The sequence below is a fragment of the Belonocnema kinseyi genome, chromosome 2, assembly GCF_010883055.1.
Source record: "Belonocnema kinseyi isolate 2016_QV_RU_SX_M_011 chromosome 2, B_treatae_v1, whole genome shotgun sequence".
Classification (NCBI taxonomy): domain Eukaryota; kingdom Metazoa; phylum Arthropoda; class Insecta; order Hymenoptera; family Cynipidae; genus Belonocnema; species Belonocnema kinseyi.
In genome coordinates, this window is record NC_046658.1 from 86,258,208 (window position 1) to 86,275,785 (window position 17,578).

The window sequence follows — 17,578 nt, forward strand, 5'->3', positions numbered from 1 at the left end:
TTTTCTATCAGCCATAAATCCTAATTTAATATTTTACGTCAAGAATCTTATAGTTTTCTATTAATAAGTGTTCAAAGGATCTGTTTCGACCTAAAAGAATAAAATGTTCAATTTTAATTTGATAGTTTTATATTTTATTAAAACACTTCAAACGCTTACATTTCTCTAATTTTATTTCTAGGTGAATAAACCCCTGCACTATTCACATGATGAAGAAGATAAAAAATTAAGAAAGCATCATACATCTAAAATAAAATTAAGATATTAAGTTAAAATAATGCATCTGAATCTTAGACAAATAATTATATTATTATCTCAGAATAAAATTAATTTTTTAATTGTATAATATTATAATATAGAAATGTCATGATTCTTTATAGTAAATAATAAATCATACAGATCAAGTAATCTATTGCTGTATTATTTATCATTCATAAATAAAGTATTATATGTAGATGTTAACATACTTAACTTAGTTGTGATACATACAAACAAAAGTGCAATCATTAAAGTTAGACGACCATTACCCACTTCCTTCAATATCATTATCGAGTAATTAAAAATTGCTAGTAAATCGAAAAGAAAATGATCATCAATCTGTAACTTTTCACACATATTCTTTAAGATAAGCAAAACATATAATAACAAACTATACATTCAAGAAACGTCATGAATATCAATATCGATTAATTTACTTGTTAAGAACCTTAAAAAAATAAAATTGATATATTCTAAAAAAAAATCTCGAGTGTCGATTGTATAGTTTTATGTATAAAAACCAAATTAATGTTGACCAAACCTACTGGAAAAGTTTCCTCGTGATGAAAGATGAATAACGCAATTTTCTTAACACCAAAAATGAAAGGGCTAGCCGCTAGAAAACCCCTGAATAGTTTTAAGGCTGTGCTAAACATTTTTTAATTCACAGGAAATGATTAAAAATATATATATTTTTCACTCGAAACAAAAATAAAGTTGACATTTTTCGCTACAAAAATAATTTTAAAAAAATGGTGGTAGCTACCCCTAAACACTTTATTTTGTGTCTATGATGATATATACTTTCCATACACAAAGACAATTGGAAAAATAGTATTATAACGAAGAAAGTAAAACAGAGTCCATCCAACATGAATAAAAAATTACCTGGGGGTAAACCACCCCTCAATTATGTAAAAAATTGCAAAATAAGTCTAAAATCCAGGGAAAAAAACGAACAAATGACATATTGGACACAAAAAGAGGAAGAAGGTATTTATGTATTTTGAAGAAAAAAGAGCATTGAAGACGGTAACTACCCTTAAATTGTTTCACATTATTAACCTTTATAATTAAATCTTGTGCGCATTGTTTTCAAAATTTGTTTAATTTTAAGGTATGCGATCCGTTACAAATGAATCACCTTGTTTTTTTCGCAGTATAAAATTTATCACAGAATGTACACTAATAGAAAGCTGACAACGAATTTCCAATCTTTTCTGTTGTTCCTGTTGGAGTAATTAAAAAATTTTTTAATATAATTTATAATTATGTATAGTAATTTATATAGTATTTTCTTTGAAATTTTATACATATTTTGCAATTTTATAAATATTTGGGGGATAGTTTACCCCCTCGTATATTTCATATTCTTCTTTGATGGACTCTATTTGACATCCTTCATTATAAATCTATTTTCCTAGAAATCTTTGTGTATGGAAAGTATATATGGGGCAAAATACGTCAATCGTTCTTACCTAAAATTAATTTTTTTTGATCGGGTTGAGACTTGGCTGGAATATAGTCCTGGTGGACGTACATTAATTCACCAAGCCATTGGTTAAAATATCCATCGGTTGTCAATGTACAGGGGCCTGAAGTTTTCACTATTTCACGCGTTTATATTAAATATTTTTAAAAAATTGTTTCATATATTTTTTGGAAAGTCAACATTTATTTTTTGGAAAGTCAACATTTATTTTTTGAAAAAAACAATATTACAAAAATTTCTCTTTCAAAAAATAGCTTTTTTATACTCTTTGAAGTGGACCGCAAATGTTTTCTTGGTAAAATTTAGATTTTTACGCTCATTCTGTATGAAATAAAATATGTGAGATGAAATATATAACGTAATTTATATATCTCTGCACAAATAATCATCTCAAAAACGTTAAATATAATTTGAGGACACATTAGAACTGACAGTATTCGTGCTCGAGCGCTGCGGAAGTTTAACATGGCACACTCGGGCGTAAAAATCTAAATTTTACCAAGAAAAAATTTGCGGCACACTTTTTATTGTACATGATTTCAAAGAGTATATAAAAAAACTAACTTTGGAAACAAAACAAAATTTTTAAATATAGTTTTTCAAAAAATCAATATCAATTTTGATTATCAAAATATATATATTGTTATAATAGACTTATAATTACATGAAAATAGGTTTCTAAAACACTATAATAAAAGTCTAATCGGACGATCCTAGAAGAAGTTACACTAACATGAAGGTGAAGAAGCGCGTGAAAAAGTGAAAACTTTAGGCCCCTATACATTGACAACCGGTTGATAAATAGATATATGGTTCGGTGGATTAATGTATGTATGTATTCCAGCCAAGTTTCAACCCGTTCCAAACAAAATTAATTGTAGATGGAAACACTTGTCGTGTTCTGCCCCATATTATCATAGACGCGAAATAAAAAGTGTTTAGGGGTAGCTAGCCGCATTAATTAAAAAAAAATTGTTGTTTAGAGAAACACGTTAACTTTATTTTTGTTTCAAGTGCTAAATATATTTTTTAAATATTTTCTCCTACAAATTTATCGTTGTGTATGGAAAGTATATATTATCATACACACAAAATAAAAATTATTTAGGGGTAGCTATTCACATTAATAGAAATTTTTACTTGCGAAAAACATCAACTTTATTTTTGTTTCAAGTGCAAAATTTTTTTTAAAATATTTTTTTCTGTAATTTAAACAATTTTCAGCACAACTTTAAAAATATGTAGGGATGGTTTACCCCCCTTCATTTTTTGTTCGTGAAAGAATTACGTTATTTATCTTTCATCACAAGGAAAATTTTTCAGTAGATTTGATCTAAATCAATTTGGTTTTTATACACAAAAATATAAAATCGACACAATTCGATAAAGTAAAGGTTGTTTGACTACCTTTAAGTGATCTGGGAGAATCAATTCGGCGATGGACACCTGGAGTACTTTTCTTGTGAAGTACTTGAGATCATGTAAAATAATAAGTCTTTCAACAAATATTAGAAATTATTATTTCTTGATTTCGATGCCTGTGAGTGGTGTGATGAAATGTGTTTTGCTAAATCACTTTTTATATTTAATTTGAACCCGCAAAAATCGCAAAAATATTGTGGCTTGACTGCTGTGTGCTCTAAACTTTTATGTCGATACAAGCCACTTAACGAACGATAACTTCGAGGACATATTTCGCATGTGAACTTCTTTTTCGGTGACTGTAAGTTTGTTTTGATATGTACTAGCTTCACGTGGCAAAGCATGCCCCTTTTAGGTGCGAATCGTTTGTTGCAGAATTCACATTCAAACTGTGTTCTTACGTCGCATTCGTATTTTGATGGCGATACGAATGACGTTTCCATTTATAACTGCGAGCACACTTCTCGCATGCGTACTTTTTTCCGGTTCTGATTCCTGAATTTTCTGCGTTTCTATGGTCTGCGGTTTGGACTTTCACCGCCAAAATATCATCTCTTATATATACAGTACAAAATGTTGACTCATTTGATTTATTTCCTTCATGGGCTGTAATTGTCTCTGGATCTGAAAATTTAACAAAATGTAATATGTAATTGCTTTTTCAAAGTTCATTTAAGGATATTTTAATTAAAATAGTCATACCTTGGATGATTTCTTCCTTGATTTCCAATGTTTCATCATTATCGTTTTCGACTGAAGTCTTGACACCAGAATTATTGCCAGAAGAAATTTTAATAGTTGTACAAGAATATGGCCCAACAAATAGTCTATCTGTTGATTTCTTCGATTCAGTCTTGGAACTTTGTTGATCTAAAAAATTATAAATTAAAAGTTACAAATAGCAATTTTATAAACTTAGTCATTCGTTTACCATTTTTAAAGGGAACTCGAATTTGTAATTACAAAAAAAGATAGGACAAGCCCAAAGAAAAAATCATGGAGTACATCTTGAATCAATTAACAGAAATTACTTACAGCAGACTATATTCCACTTGGAGATAATTCACTGTATAAAAAAATATAGTATTGAGATAAAAAGAATGGCATTCATATGATAACTTCAAAACTTCTTATCGGCCATAAATCCTTACTTGTTATTTTACATATATATAAAAAACGTCTCGTTTCCTAGTAACTAGTTATTTCCGGTCGAATTCCTTACCATGAAAAAATGATATTGGTGATTTTTATTTTTCAATACAGTGGAATTCTGATATAGGGCCCCTGATATAGTTCTTCCGAGAATTGACGCCGCGCTGCAAGTAGAAATAAAAAGAGCTGCGCTGGGTGTGCGGCAGTCGCTCAGACGCATAGTGTTAAAAATTTTTGTTGACAAAGTGAAAAATCTCGCGATTGAAAAATGATAGAGACGCGATCTCAACGGCATTTTAAAGCTTGTGTCATTTATAACAGAGGAAAAATAGTACGATTCATGCATGTGAAAATTTTGACTTTCATAACGAAGGTCAAAGATCGAGATTTAAAAAGAAAGTGGTTTTTTGCTGTTTTGTCGGATTCAAACACTTACTTTAACGAAAACCAATGGAATTGTTAATATAAATTTTAGTTGATAAGTGTGATGGTTTGATCCTTTTTTTCTCAATCGTAGCTTGATGAAAGAAATTTTGAAATACATATTCTAATTCCTCGTGAGGAGAGCTATCACAAAACATACCTAGTTTTGAAAAAATATATGTTTAAAGATGTCAAAACAGCAAAAAACCACTTTTTTAAAAATCTCGATCTTTGACCTTCGTTATGAAGATCAAAATTTTCATATAGATGAACTGTACTATTTTTCCTCTGTTATAAATGACACAAGCTTTAAAATGCCGTCGGGTTCGTGTCTCTATCATTTTTCAATCGCGAGATTTTTCATTTTGTCAAAAAAAAATTTTAAACACTGTGGGGCGTGACCAAACAAAAGCGGTTACATAAAATTAAGTTGTAACAAAGTATCTAAATCTGAGACAAATAAATATTTTAATATCAGAAGAGAACACATTCGCTGTTTAATAAATAATAAATTATACAGATCAAATAAAGTCTTGGTCGGTTCTATATAGGTCACAAGTAAATTACACTGGAATCCCGTTTCACTGGAAGTTTCTAACTTACCCTCAATGGCCTTCATAGTATCTCGGAATTCTCCAAACCAGGAACAATGAGGGCCATCTGCATCATTTCTGTTGGAATTTTGCCTTAATTTTTTTTTCGTATTTTGCCATTTTGGTTTTATGATATTATAATGAACTGTAGATAAGACTTTAAAATTTCCACTTACGCAAATTTAAGCGAAAATTCCGAATTTGGGCTAAAAAATCAAACTTTATTGAAGTACATACATATGTAAAACAAAAAAGTAAGTAAGCATCCAGAACGGCTTTATAACTTCTTTTGGAAGATTTTTTCTTGAAATATTCATAACTTTCCACTTTATTCCTGAACTTAGGTTGTGAGCCATTATACTGTTGTACGTATTCTGAGCGATAACGTATTTCTATAAAATATAATTTTTTCTTACACGTACTTTCACTTCTTTTATAAGCTCATATTTATGTGCAATTGTTAAACGCTTCCTTTTGTTTTTCCGCGACATTTTTGCAACTTGTTTTTCGGCATTTTGTAACGTATAGGCATAACTGCGCCTGATCGAAACACTGACATGAGAGCGAACTGAAGCAGAAGACGTGATCAACCGTCGAGGGTACTGCCTGCTTTTTGCATACACTCCTGCGTTGTTGTGGAGTTGCTCCACTGACCACGAAGCGCTTCCCTTCCTCACCCCCTTGGACCGCCTTGTACTGTATATCAGGAACCAGTATAGCGGGACTCCAGTATATTACACGTGTATCGTAACGAACTTCACTTTTTTGAACACACAGAAACAAATTTCCCACCATGACAGTTAAAAATCTATAACCTACTTTCTTCAATAACATTACTAAGTAGTTGACACTCGCAGGTAAATCGAAAATCAAATGGTTAACTGGATTGCGGTGTCTGTGAGTGGCGTGAAATCATATGTGATGCCAAGTTACCTTTCACATTCGGTTCATATCTGCAAATATCGCAAGATAATTGTGGTCTGACTGATGCATGTTCTACTTGTATATGTCGATTTAAAGAACTTATGCTAGTATAACTACGCGAACATATGCTGCAATTATAACTTTGCTTCAATGCTTGTAAGTTTGTTTTAATCTGTGCTATACGCACGTGCCTACTTCTTTCAACTTTCCGTTTAAATTGTTTTTTGCAGATTTTACAGGTAAACTGTAGCCTGACGCCACATTCGTATTTTTGCTGAGAAGTCCAATTTTCTTTAATTTTATAACTCCGCTCACACAATTTTTACTTATTTATTTTATTCCCTGTCTCGAGTGTAATGGTCACTGGTTCTGAAAATTTAATATAATATAATAAGCATTTACTTTTTATAGTTTCATTAAGGATATTTTAATTGCAATATGCATAGCTTGGATGATATCTTCCTTGATAACCAAAGTTTTATTCATGTCGTATTCAATTAAAGTCTTAGCAACAGAGTTGGTGGAAGAGTAAATGTTAGTAATGGTACAAGAATATGGCTCATTATCATTTTTTACTATTGATTTTTTCGAATCCCTCTTAGAATTATGTTCATGTAAAAAATTGTAAGCTGAAAGTTATTTGAATGAATAATTTTCGATCATTTTAATCCTTTTCTTTTAGCAGATATAGATTTAATTAATAACTCATACACGTAATATTACACTACCCAGTGAAGTTCGGAAGGATATTCTAATTTCTTCGCCAAACAGAAGATAGGATGAACACAAAGAGAAGGACATGCAGCATTTAGAACTTTGTCGGTCTGGAAGAATACAATGTGTAATTTGCATTTTATCATTTTATATTTTATTAAAACATCTCATAAAATTATATTTCTATAATTTTTTTCAAGTGATTCCCTGCACTAATGACCAGATAAAGGAGATTAGCAATCTCAAAAACACCATATAGGAGTAATCTAATTAAGATATTAAGTTTAATAACAAGTATCTAAAGATTAGAAGAATGATTATTTTATTATCTCAGAATGGAATACATTCGTCAATGTGTAATATTATCGTGTAGAAAATGCCATGATTCTTTATAGTAAATAATAAATTATGCAGATAAAATAAAGCAGTGTTCGATACTACATAGCTTATAAGTAAAGTATATATATTTTAAAAAACTTTTCTTCTTCGTGACATGGACAAAAAATGTAATCATAAAAAATGAACAGGTATAACCACCTTTCATTACCAACATTGTTGAGTAAATAAAACTTGCTAGTAACTAAAACTATAATAATAAATTATATGAAGAGAAGTCATTTCTTTTGACTTCGACGGAAAGTAAATTTATACTTTCGCACCAATCAAAAAGTAAAATTGAGTATTATAAAGTGATTTTCACAAAATGTAATTTAAGGTCTCACATAAAAAACGAAAGATAAAGTTTACATCGATTCCGGATGAAAGATTCACCGCAACGAAAATTAACCTTGCCAGATAAACTTTACATAAATCGATGATAATTTCCAATTTTTAACCATGCCTGGATAATCTTTCGTTTTATAATCGCTCCATTTTTATTCGATGCCAGCGCTATCTATCGCCGTTTAACTTAATTAAATTGGAGACAACTGGGGATTCCCATATGTCAGTTGATCAGCTGCTTTTTGCTACATGGTATTAAATAAGTTCTAATTCCTCTACAATAATCTAATTTATTTCGGAGGAGATATATCAGTAAGGGCAAATTTTTTTCGTATTTTGTGTTTGCTGATTCTACATGTGTAACCGAAAATTGCTCACTTCATTGTAATGCAGTAGACAAGATCAAAATTATTCTCCTAACCTCAGTGACACTTTCTCCGAAATGTGTTTATTTTTTAACCTACTGCAAATCTTGCCTGCAAAAAATTCTAACTTTAGCTTTTTCTGTGTTGTTTTAAATGTGCTGTTCCCATTTTTAGCTCGAAATCACTCATACTTTGCCGTTTTCTCATTACTGCTAAGGATACCGTATCAGACGACAGCTTTTATTCCATCGTGGGATAAACTTTCGCCAAATAGCATGTAAACTTTAACAGTGGGAAATTTTACATGCTACAAAATATAACTTCAGTTTTTTCTGTGTTATAATTATTCAATGTGATAAAATTAAAAGTTTTCTTAGTTTATTTCTAAATTACTTGAGATGATGTTAAACAATGAGTATGTTCAACCAATCTTAGAAATTACCCAAAGCTTCATTTTTAACTTACATTGTTATTATTATTTCAGATCGCGTGAAGTTTAATGTGTCTTGACAAGTTATGTTTCATATTTGCTTTATGCCCGCAAAGGTCGCAAGTAAATTGTGGCTTAATAGTTGCATGTTCTAAACGTTTGTGTTGATTTAAACCACTTATAGTAGCATAACTTCGAGGGCATTTGTCACATTTATTCCTTGATTTCGATCCCTGTGGGTGGCGCGAAAGGATATGTTTTGCCAAGTCACTTTTGATATTTGATTTATACCCGCAAAAATCGCAAAAAAATTGTGGCTTGACTGCTGCGTGCTCTAAACTTTTATGTCGATACAAGCCACTTATCGAACGATAAGTTCGAAAACATATTTCGCAATTATACTCTGTTTTTGGCGACTGTAAGTTTGTTTTTATATGTACAAGACTCACGTGACAAAGCATACCCCTTTTATGTGCGAATCGTTTATTGCAGAATTCGCATTGGAACTGTGGTTTCACATCGCATTCGAATTTTTTATGACGATGCAAATGACGTTTATATTTATAACTGCGTGCACACTTCTCGCATGCGTACTTTTTTTCCTGTTCTGATTCTTGAATTTTCTGCTTCTCCATTGTCTGCGGTTTGGACTTAACCGCTAAAATATCATCTCTTACATATATGGTGCAAAATTTCGACTCATTTGATTTATTCCCTTCATGGACTGTAATTGGCTCTGGATCTGAAAATTTAACAAAATGTAGTATACAATTGGTTTTTAAAGTTCCATTAAGAATATTTCAATTAAAATATTTATACCTTGGATAATTTCTTCCTTGATTTCCAAAGGGTCATGAATATCGTATTGAAGAGTCTCGGCTCCAGACTTCTTGCCAGAAGAAATGGGAGTAGGTGTACAAGAATACGGCCCACAATCTAGTGTTTCTGTCGACTTCCTCGAATCAGTCTTGGAATTCTGTTGGTCTAGAAAATAAAAATAAAGTTTACTTATAAGATAAATGTTATAAATAACAATTGATAACAATCTCCGGTTTACTATTTCTAAAGGGAATTCTAATTTCCAATAAAAAAAAGATAGGGCATGCACAAAGAGAAGATCATGCAGTACACCTTGACTCATTTAACTGTAATTACCCAGAGCAGACTATATTCTACTTGGACAGAATTCATCATATAAAAGAATGTAGTACTGAGATTAAAAGAATGTCATACATATAGCAAACTTAAAAACTTTCTATCGGCCATAAATCCTTGTTTATTATTTTATACATATCCAGGAGCTTCTCGTTTCCTAGTAAGTAGTTGTTTCCGGTCTAATTTCCTGCTATGAAAAAATAAAGTGTGTAATTTTCATTTGTCAATGTTAAAATTTTTTTAAATTAACACGTTTGTATTTCCTTAAATTCGTTCCTAAGTGAACTCCTGTAACTATATAAGAATATATCATCACATGTAGAAAAGTGAACGTTAGATAGCCCTTTGTCGAAATGGTGCGAAAACATCCTATGAAGTGAATGTTTTTTTTTTTAATTTTTTATTATTATAATGATCACTCTCAGAACATTCTTCTGTTTTGTTTTGTATTCTCCATTTGTCAACTTTCTCGAAGGCCAGCTGATATGTATCCTTCGTATCCCTACATATTTCGGATAATAAATCTTGTTTTGCTTCATTTACTTCTTGGTTTATGTTCAGTGGTGAGATTTTCGTTGTTTGTTCTGGATTTTGAGCATACGAAGATTGACCATTATAACATTTTACGAAGTAACAGCAGATTATTCATGGTTTCACGTATGCCATTGTTTTAGATGAAAACATACAACTCTTGTGGGAGTAACCTGTTTGAGCTGGGATCAGTAACATTTTATGAGGATATTCAGTTAAAAGAAAGTATCTTAATCTTAGGCAAATTAATATTTTAACGTCTCAGAAGAGAATAAATTCGTTCATGAATAATATTATAGTACCGAAAATGCCATAATGTTTATACTAAATAATACAGATGCAATAAGGCATTGCTCGATGCTTTATAGGTCACAAATAAAGTATTATATCAAGATCTTAACTAACTTTTCTTATATTTGACAAAGAAACCAAATTTCCATCATAAAATTAAACAACTATAATACATTTTCTTCAATATCTTTATTGAGTAGTTAACACCTGCTGGTAAATCGAAAATAAAATGTTCATTTGCCTGATGTCGAGATTATGGTGTAATTCTCAATGTTTATGTTGGTTTTAATTACTTAAACAAATACAAGTTCAAGAACAATTGTAACAATTATGCATTTATTTCGATGTCCCTAAGTGATGTGAAGTTACGTGTTTTTACAAGTTACGTTCCCTTTTCAATTTATATTCGCAAATATCGGAAAAAATTATTTTTCGATTGTCTATAAGTGCATTTTTAAAATGTGATTTATCAATGTGGTTTTCCTATTCGACTTATATCCGCAAAAATCACAAATAAATTGCGGTTTGACTGCCGCATGCTCTACTCGTTTATGATGATGCAAGCCACTTAATGAAAGATAACTTCGAGAACATTTTTCGCAAATATACTTCATTCCCAATTTTAAAAAAATTTTTTTAATATGTATTTGACTGACGTGTCTACTCAGGTCACCTTTCCGTTTAAATTCTTTTCCGCAAAATGTACATCTAAACTGTAGCCTGACGTCGCATTCGTATCTCACATGTTGATTCAGATGAACTTTTCGTTTATAGCTGCGGGCACACTTTTCGCATGTGTGCTTTTTTTCCTGTTCTGATTCCTGAATTTGCTTCTTCTTTACGGTCTGTGGTCGGTGCTTAACCTCCAAAACATCATGTTCCTTTATGTATACAGTATAAAATTTGGACTCATTTGTTTTATTACCTTCATGGGTTGTCTGGCTTGTCTCTGGATCTGAAAATTTTTAAAAGTATATTATGCACTTGCTTTTTTAAAATTCTATTAAAGATATGTTAATTAAAATGGCCCTACCTTGGATGAATTTTTGCTTTATGTACAAAGTGTCATCAAGGTCGTATTTAATTAAAGTCTTGGTACCAGATTTATTGACAGAAGGCATGTGAGTAGTTGTATAAGAATATGGCCAACCATCTAATATATCTGTTCATTTTCTCGAATCAATCTTGGAATTCTGTTGATCTATAAAATTATAAACAAAATATTACAAGAAGCAATTTTACAAATTTAATTCTTCCGTTTGCAATTTCCAAAGGAAATTATAATTAAAAAAAAAATAGGGCAAGCATGAAGAGAAGATTATGCAGTAGATCTTGACTAAATGAACTGTAATTGTCCACAGCAGGCTATATTTTACTTGGACAGAATTCATCATATCAAAGAATATAGTAATGAGATTAAAAGAATGTCATACATATAACAAATTAAAAATATTCTATCAGCCATAAGACCCTGTTTATTATTTTACATATATCCAGAAGTTTCTCCTTTCTTAGTAAATACAGTTGTTTTCGGTCCCACTTCCTGCCATGAAAAAATAGAATGTGTATGGTTTTACACGGAAGCCTCAATGTTGGCAGGACCACTGAATTCCACTTGAAGACGTGTGTAACCCCACGAGTGACGTGTGATATTTTATTCGAAACCCACATGTTATGATATTGTAGAGCCGCAAGAAAAGTGAGCGTTATATACCCCTTTACCAAAATGGTGCGAGAACGTCCTATGAAGTGAATGTTTTTGATTATGATGATAATGTTCACTGTATGGATGCTAATCTGTTTTGTTTTCTCTATTTATCACATTTCTCGAAGGCTAGTTCATATTTATCCTCCGATGTTTTGAATAGTAAATCTTGTGTTGCTTCTTCCACTTCTTGGTTTATGTTCACTCGTGGGATTTTGGTTGTTTTCTCAATAACTTTAAGTGTAGGAAGATTCACCATTAGGGCATTTTGCGACATAATTTCAGATTATTGAGGGTTTCACGGATTCTGCTGTTATAGATGAAAACATACGATTTATGTGGGAGTAATCTATTTGAGCTGTAATTAGTACCATTTTATGAGAATATTCAGTCAAAACAAAGTATCTAAATCTTACGCAAATGAATATTTTAATGTATCAGAAGGGAATACATTCATTAATGTATAATATTATATGACAGGCAATGTCATAATTTTATATATTAAATACTAAATTATACAGATGCTATAGCGTATTGTTTAATTCTTTATAGGTCACAAATAAAATGTTATATCAAGATCTTAAATAACTTTACTTATTTTTGAGACACAAAAAAATTTCCATCATAAAGAGAAACAACTGTAACACATTTTCTTCAATATCATTGTTGATTGCTGCATGTCCTAAATGCTTATGTTGGTTTAAACCACTCAAACAAGTATCACTTCACGAACATTTGTCACAGTTATGCCTTTATTTCGATGTCTCTAAATGATGAGAACTTATTTGTTTTCACAAGTCACCTTCTCTGTTCAAATTATATTCGCAAAAATAGCAAAAAATTGTGTTTCGTCTAAACGCTTATGTCGATATAAAGAAAACATATAAGTATATCTGCGCGAATATTTTTCGCAAACATAACTTTGTTTCGTTGTCTATAGGTGCATTTTAAATATGTGCTTTTTCAAAGTAGTTTTCCTATTCGACCTATATCCGCAAAAATCACACATAAATTGTGGCTTAACTGCTGAATGTTCCACTCGTTTATGATAATGCAAGCCACTTAAGGAACGATAACTTCGAGGACATTTTTCGCAAATATACCTGTATTCAAGTACCTGTGAGGTTGCTTTATTATGTATTTGACCAACGTGCCTACTCATGTCACCTTTCCGTTTAAATTGTTTTCCGCAGAATTTACATCTGAACTGTAGTTTGACGTCGCATTCATATCTTATATGTTGATTCAAATGACTTTTCCGTTTATAACTGCGGGCACACTTTTCGCAAGTGTGCTTCTTTTCCTGTCCTGATTCCTGATCTTGCTGCTTCTTCATGGTCTGCGGTTTGTGGTTAACCTCTAAAGCATCATCTTCCTTTATATATACCGTACAAAATTTGGACTCATTTGTTTCATTTCGTTTCTGGACAGCAATTGTCACTGGACCTGAAAATTGAACCAAATGTAATATGCAATTTTTTTAAAGTTCTATTACAGGTATTTTGATTAAAATAGTCATACCCTGGATGAATTCTTGCTTGATTTCCAAAGTGTCATCAAGGTCGTATTTAATTAAAGTCTTGCCACCAGACTTATTGCCAGAAAAAATGTGAGTAGTTTTACACGAATATGGCCCACCATCTGTTCTTTCTGTTGATTTTCTCGAATCAGTCTTTGTATTCTGTTGATCTAGAAAATTATAAAGTGAAAGTTAGAAATAGAAATTTAATCAATTTAAATCTTTCTTTTACCATTTTTAAAGGAAATTCGAATTTTCAACCAAAACAAATAGATAGGACGACCACAAATAGTGCAGTATACCTTTAGTTAATTAACCGCAATTACCCACAGCAAACTATATTTTACTTTGGGATAGAATTTGCAGTATAAATCAATCCAGGGCCATTGCATATTGGGAATATCAAAATATGCATGTCTTTGTTTGATTTAAATAATAGCTGGTGAAATTATAGTTCTATATGACTCATTTTGGACCCATCGGATATTACATTTCCAAACTGTAAAATGTTAAATTAAAAATGGTGAAATATTGCTTTAAAAAAATCCAAACAAATATTTCATTCAGCTTTTGTCGAAATTTTCCTCTTTCAATTTATTATCTCCATTTTTTGAGAACATTCGCTGCGCTTTGCTGCTCAGCGTGACGTGGGTTTAATATTCAAGGTTTCGTGAAAGAAAAAAGCTGACTTTTAATGATAATGGTTATAAACAAATTATATTTTTAAAAACTGAGGGTTATAGATTGATCTTTGTGGAGGATATTTCGGAATTAATATTACTTAATTTGATCGAAAAAATTATACTTGATCAGAAAAATATGTCTCCTGATATTATTCGTTAATTTCAAATACAAATTATAAAATTAAATTTCCATTACGAACATTTGAAGTCAACAAAAATTATTTTATCTCTTAATTGCCCTAAATATATGTTTCCAGTAAGATTTATAAAAAATTCATAGGGAAACTTTGTGATTTAGTATTATTTGTGAATTTTATAATCATATTGTATAAACAATTGTCTGTCCGCATTAGCAGTAACATGATTTTATGCCCGTTAATGTCTACTCTGATAATTTGTTTCTACGTTTTATAAATCATACCGAATAATATATTTTCAACAATTAATTTTACTTGCAATAAAATTTAGGGACAACTAGGAGATAACTTTTAACCAATTTTAAATGTTCAGACTAGGAATCCATTTACAAAAGTCACGCCGAGCATGAAAAACAATTTTCAAGACGATAAAAAAATTTGGGGCTTCTATAGTAAGTGTAAGTGTAAGAGCCTCCATCAAATTTTCTTCTTCTGAAATAAGATGTGCTTTCGTAAGCAATCTTTATATCATATTAAAAAAAACTAAAAGGGAAGAATTTCACGAGAAATTAAATCAAAAATTTCTTTGATCTTTTTTCTGACACAACTACTACCTCCAAATTGCAATAAAATGCAGTCATCGGTTCCAGAAAGATCAATGATTCAAAAAAATCTAACCTAAAAATTCAACAAGTTATAACTCCCAAAATTTTGAAATATTAAAAAAATCCTTTGAGCCCAAAAAGTCTCTTATATACCACTGAAATTTCACCAAGTTTCATTAAAATCTAAGAAATACTTGCAGATTTTGATATTCCTGACGTGCGCTGGTCCTGTAGTATTGAAATTAAAAAAATATTATACAAATTTAACACTTTCTATTAGCCATCAATACTAATTTATTATTTTATATTCAAAAAATGTCTCATTTTCTCGTAACTGGATGATTCTGAAGAACGTACTTGTCACACATATTAAATGTGTTACTTTCATTTTGCAATGTTATAAGATTTAAAAAGTGCACATTTTTGTACTTCTGTAATTCTATACCGAGGTGAAGCCTATAATATTTATATGATGCAGAAGATTCACAATGAGAAAAAAATCATGCAGTAAAAATGTAATTAAGATAGTAAGTTAAAACCACAGTTAAAACAAAGGACGAAATCTCAGGCAAATAAATATTTTATTGCTTCTGAATAGAATACATTCCTCAAAGTATAATATTATAGTACAGAAAATGCCATAATTCTTTATGGTTAATAATTAATCTTACAGATCAAATAACAGTATTGCTCAATTCTTTATATGTCACAAATAAATTATTATATCCAGATCCTAAGTAACTTTACTTATTTTGGATAAATAGAAACCAAAAGTTGCATCATAATATTTAAACCGCTACAACCCACTTTCTTCGATATCATTATTGTATAGTTAACACTTGCTGTTAAAGCGAAAATCAAATGGTTATTTGATTTATGTCCTTAAAAATCGCAAGTAAAATTAAGGATTCATTGTCGAATGTGCTGAACGTTTGTGTTGCCGTAAAGCACTTAACCATGCGCAACTTCGAGAACATTGTTCGAATTTATAACTGGATCTCGATGCCTGTGAGTGACGTGAAACCATATGCGATGCCAAGTTACCTTTCATATTCGATTTATACCCGCAAATATCGCAAAATAATAATTGGCTTAAAATGCACTTTCCGCAAGTGCTTACTCACGTCACCTTTCCGTCTAAATTGTTTGTCACAGATATTACATCTGAACTGTAGCTTGACGCCGCATTCGTATTTTAAATGATTAGTAAAATGACCTTCCCATTTATAGCTGCGGGCACACTTTTCACACGCGTGCTTTTTTTCCTGTTCTGATTCCTGAATTTTCTGCTTCTTTATGGTCTGTGTTTTGGGCTCAACTTCCAAATATCATCTTCTTCTGTATATACGGTACAAAATATTGACTCATTTGATTTATTTCCTTTATGGGTTGCAATTTTTTCTTTATCTGAAAATTTCAGGACATTTACTGAAAAATTGAATTTTTAAAGTTCCATTAAGGTTATTTCAATGAAAATAGTCATACCTTGGATGAATTCTTCTTTGATTTTCAAACTGTCATCAAAGTCGTATTTAATGAAGGTATTAAGACCAGATTTATTATCAGAAGAAATATCAGTAGCTGTACAAGAATATGACCCACCATCTAGTCTTTCTTTCAATTTCCTCGAATCAGTCTTGAAATTCTTTTGATCTACAAATTATAAAGTGAAAGTTACCAATAGCAATTAGATAAATCTCAATATTTCTTTTTTTATTTCTGAAAGAATTTCGAATTTTCAAGTATACAAAATGGTAGAACGAGCACAAAGAGAAGATCATGCAGTATACCTTTACTTAATTAACAGTAATTACCAACAGAAGACTATATTCTACTTGGACAGAATTTACAGCATTAAGGAATTTAGAGTCTCGACAGATTCGGAATATCAAAATCTGCAAGTCTTTGTTTGAATTAAAGAATAGTTGGTGAATTTATAGTGCTGTTACACTATATTAAATTTTTGAGTTAAAAATTTTTGAATTATCGACATTTTCGAAACCGTTTATTGAATATTGATGAAATTTGGAGGAATTAAAGATGAAATGATACGTTTTTAAATTATAACATTTGAAATTAAACATTTGAAATTGTGGAATATAGCCCAACAAATTTTGAAAAATATTTTTCATTCAATTTTTTGTGAATTTCTTGTTGTAATTTTTGTTAAATTAGGACATACATATTCCTTATGAAATCACCTTTTATTTAAAAAAATGGATGAAGACTATTCTGGTTCGAGAGATTTTAATGATAATGGTGATATAATATGCTATTTACAAACACTGAATATTATAGATTGCTTCATTGTAAAGGATATTTCGGCATTAATATTACTTAATTTTAACGAAAAAGTAATACTTGATCAGAAAAATATCTCTTCCGATATTATTTGTTAATTTCAGAAACAAAGGATATAATTCAATTTCCTTTAAGAATATTCGAAGGAAAAAAAA

At 30.6% G+C, this 17,578-nt stretch overlaps 3 protein-coding genes across 3 annotated transcripts in view; all 3 read right to left on the reverse strand.

Annotated features, from left to right (window-relative positions):
• LOC117182870 (zinc finger protein 254-like) overlaps positions 1–1,800 on the reverse strand; it is a 3,348-nt gene extending 1,548 nt beyond the window's left edge. Inside the window, exon 1 of the mRNA XM_033375982.1 lies at positions 1,737–1,800. Coding sequence (XP_033231873.1) covers positions 1,737–1,800 — 64 coding nt within the window. The remainder of the gene's footprint in view (positions 1–1,736) is intronic.
• Positions 1,801–5,787: 3,987 nt separating this feature from the next.
• On the reverse strand, positions 5,788–10,380 carry LOC117182871 (zinc finger protein 728-like). Its single transcript, XM_033375983.1, has 4 exons — positions 10,338–10,380; positions 9,316–9,480; positions 8,946–9,238; positions 5,788–6,036 (listed from the first exon to the last, which is right to left on the reverse strand). Exons 1-4 carry the CDS (start codon positions 10,378–10,380, stop codon positions 5,788–5,790), a joined length of 750 nt encoding a protein of 249 aa, XP_033231874.1.
• Positions 10,381–10,706: 326 nt separating this feature from the next.
• LOC117182872 (zinc finger protein 595-like) lies at positions 10,707–15,510 on the reverse strand. The gene is made up of 5 exons (XM_033375984.1): positions 15,480–15,510; positions 13,700–13,867; positions 13,379–13,624; positions 11,507–11,626; positions 10,707–11,428 (listed from the first exon to the last, which is right to left on the reverse strand). Exons 1-5 carry the CDS (start codon positions 15,508–15,510, stop codon positions 10,914–10,916), a joined length of 1,080 nt encoding a protein of 359 aa, XP_033231875.1. The 3' UTR covers positions 10,707–10,913.
• Between the last annotated feature and the right edge of the window lie 2,068 nt (positions 15,511–17,578).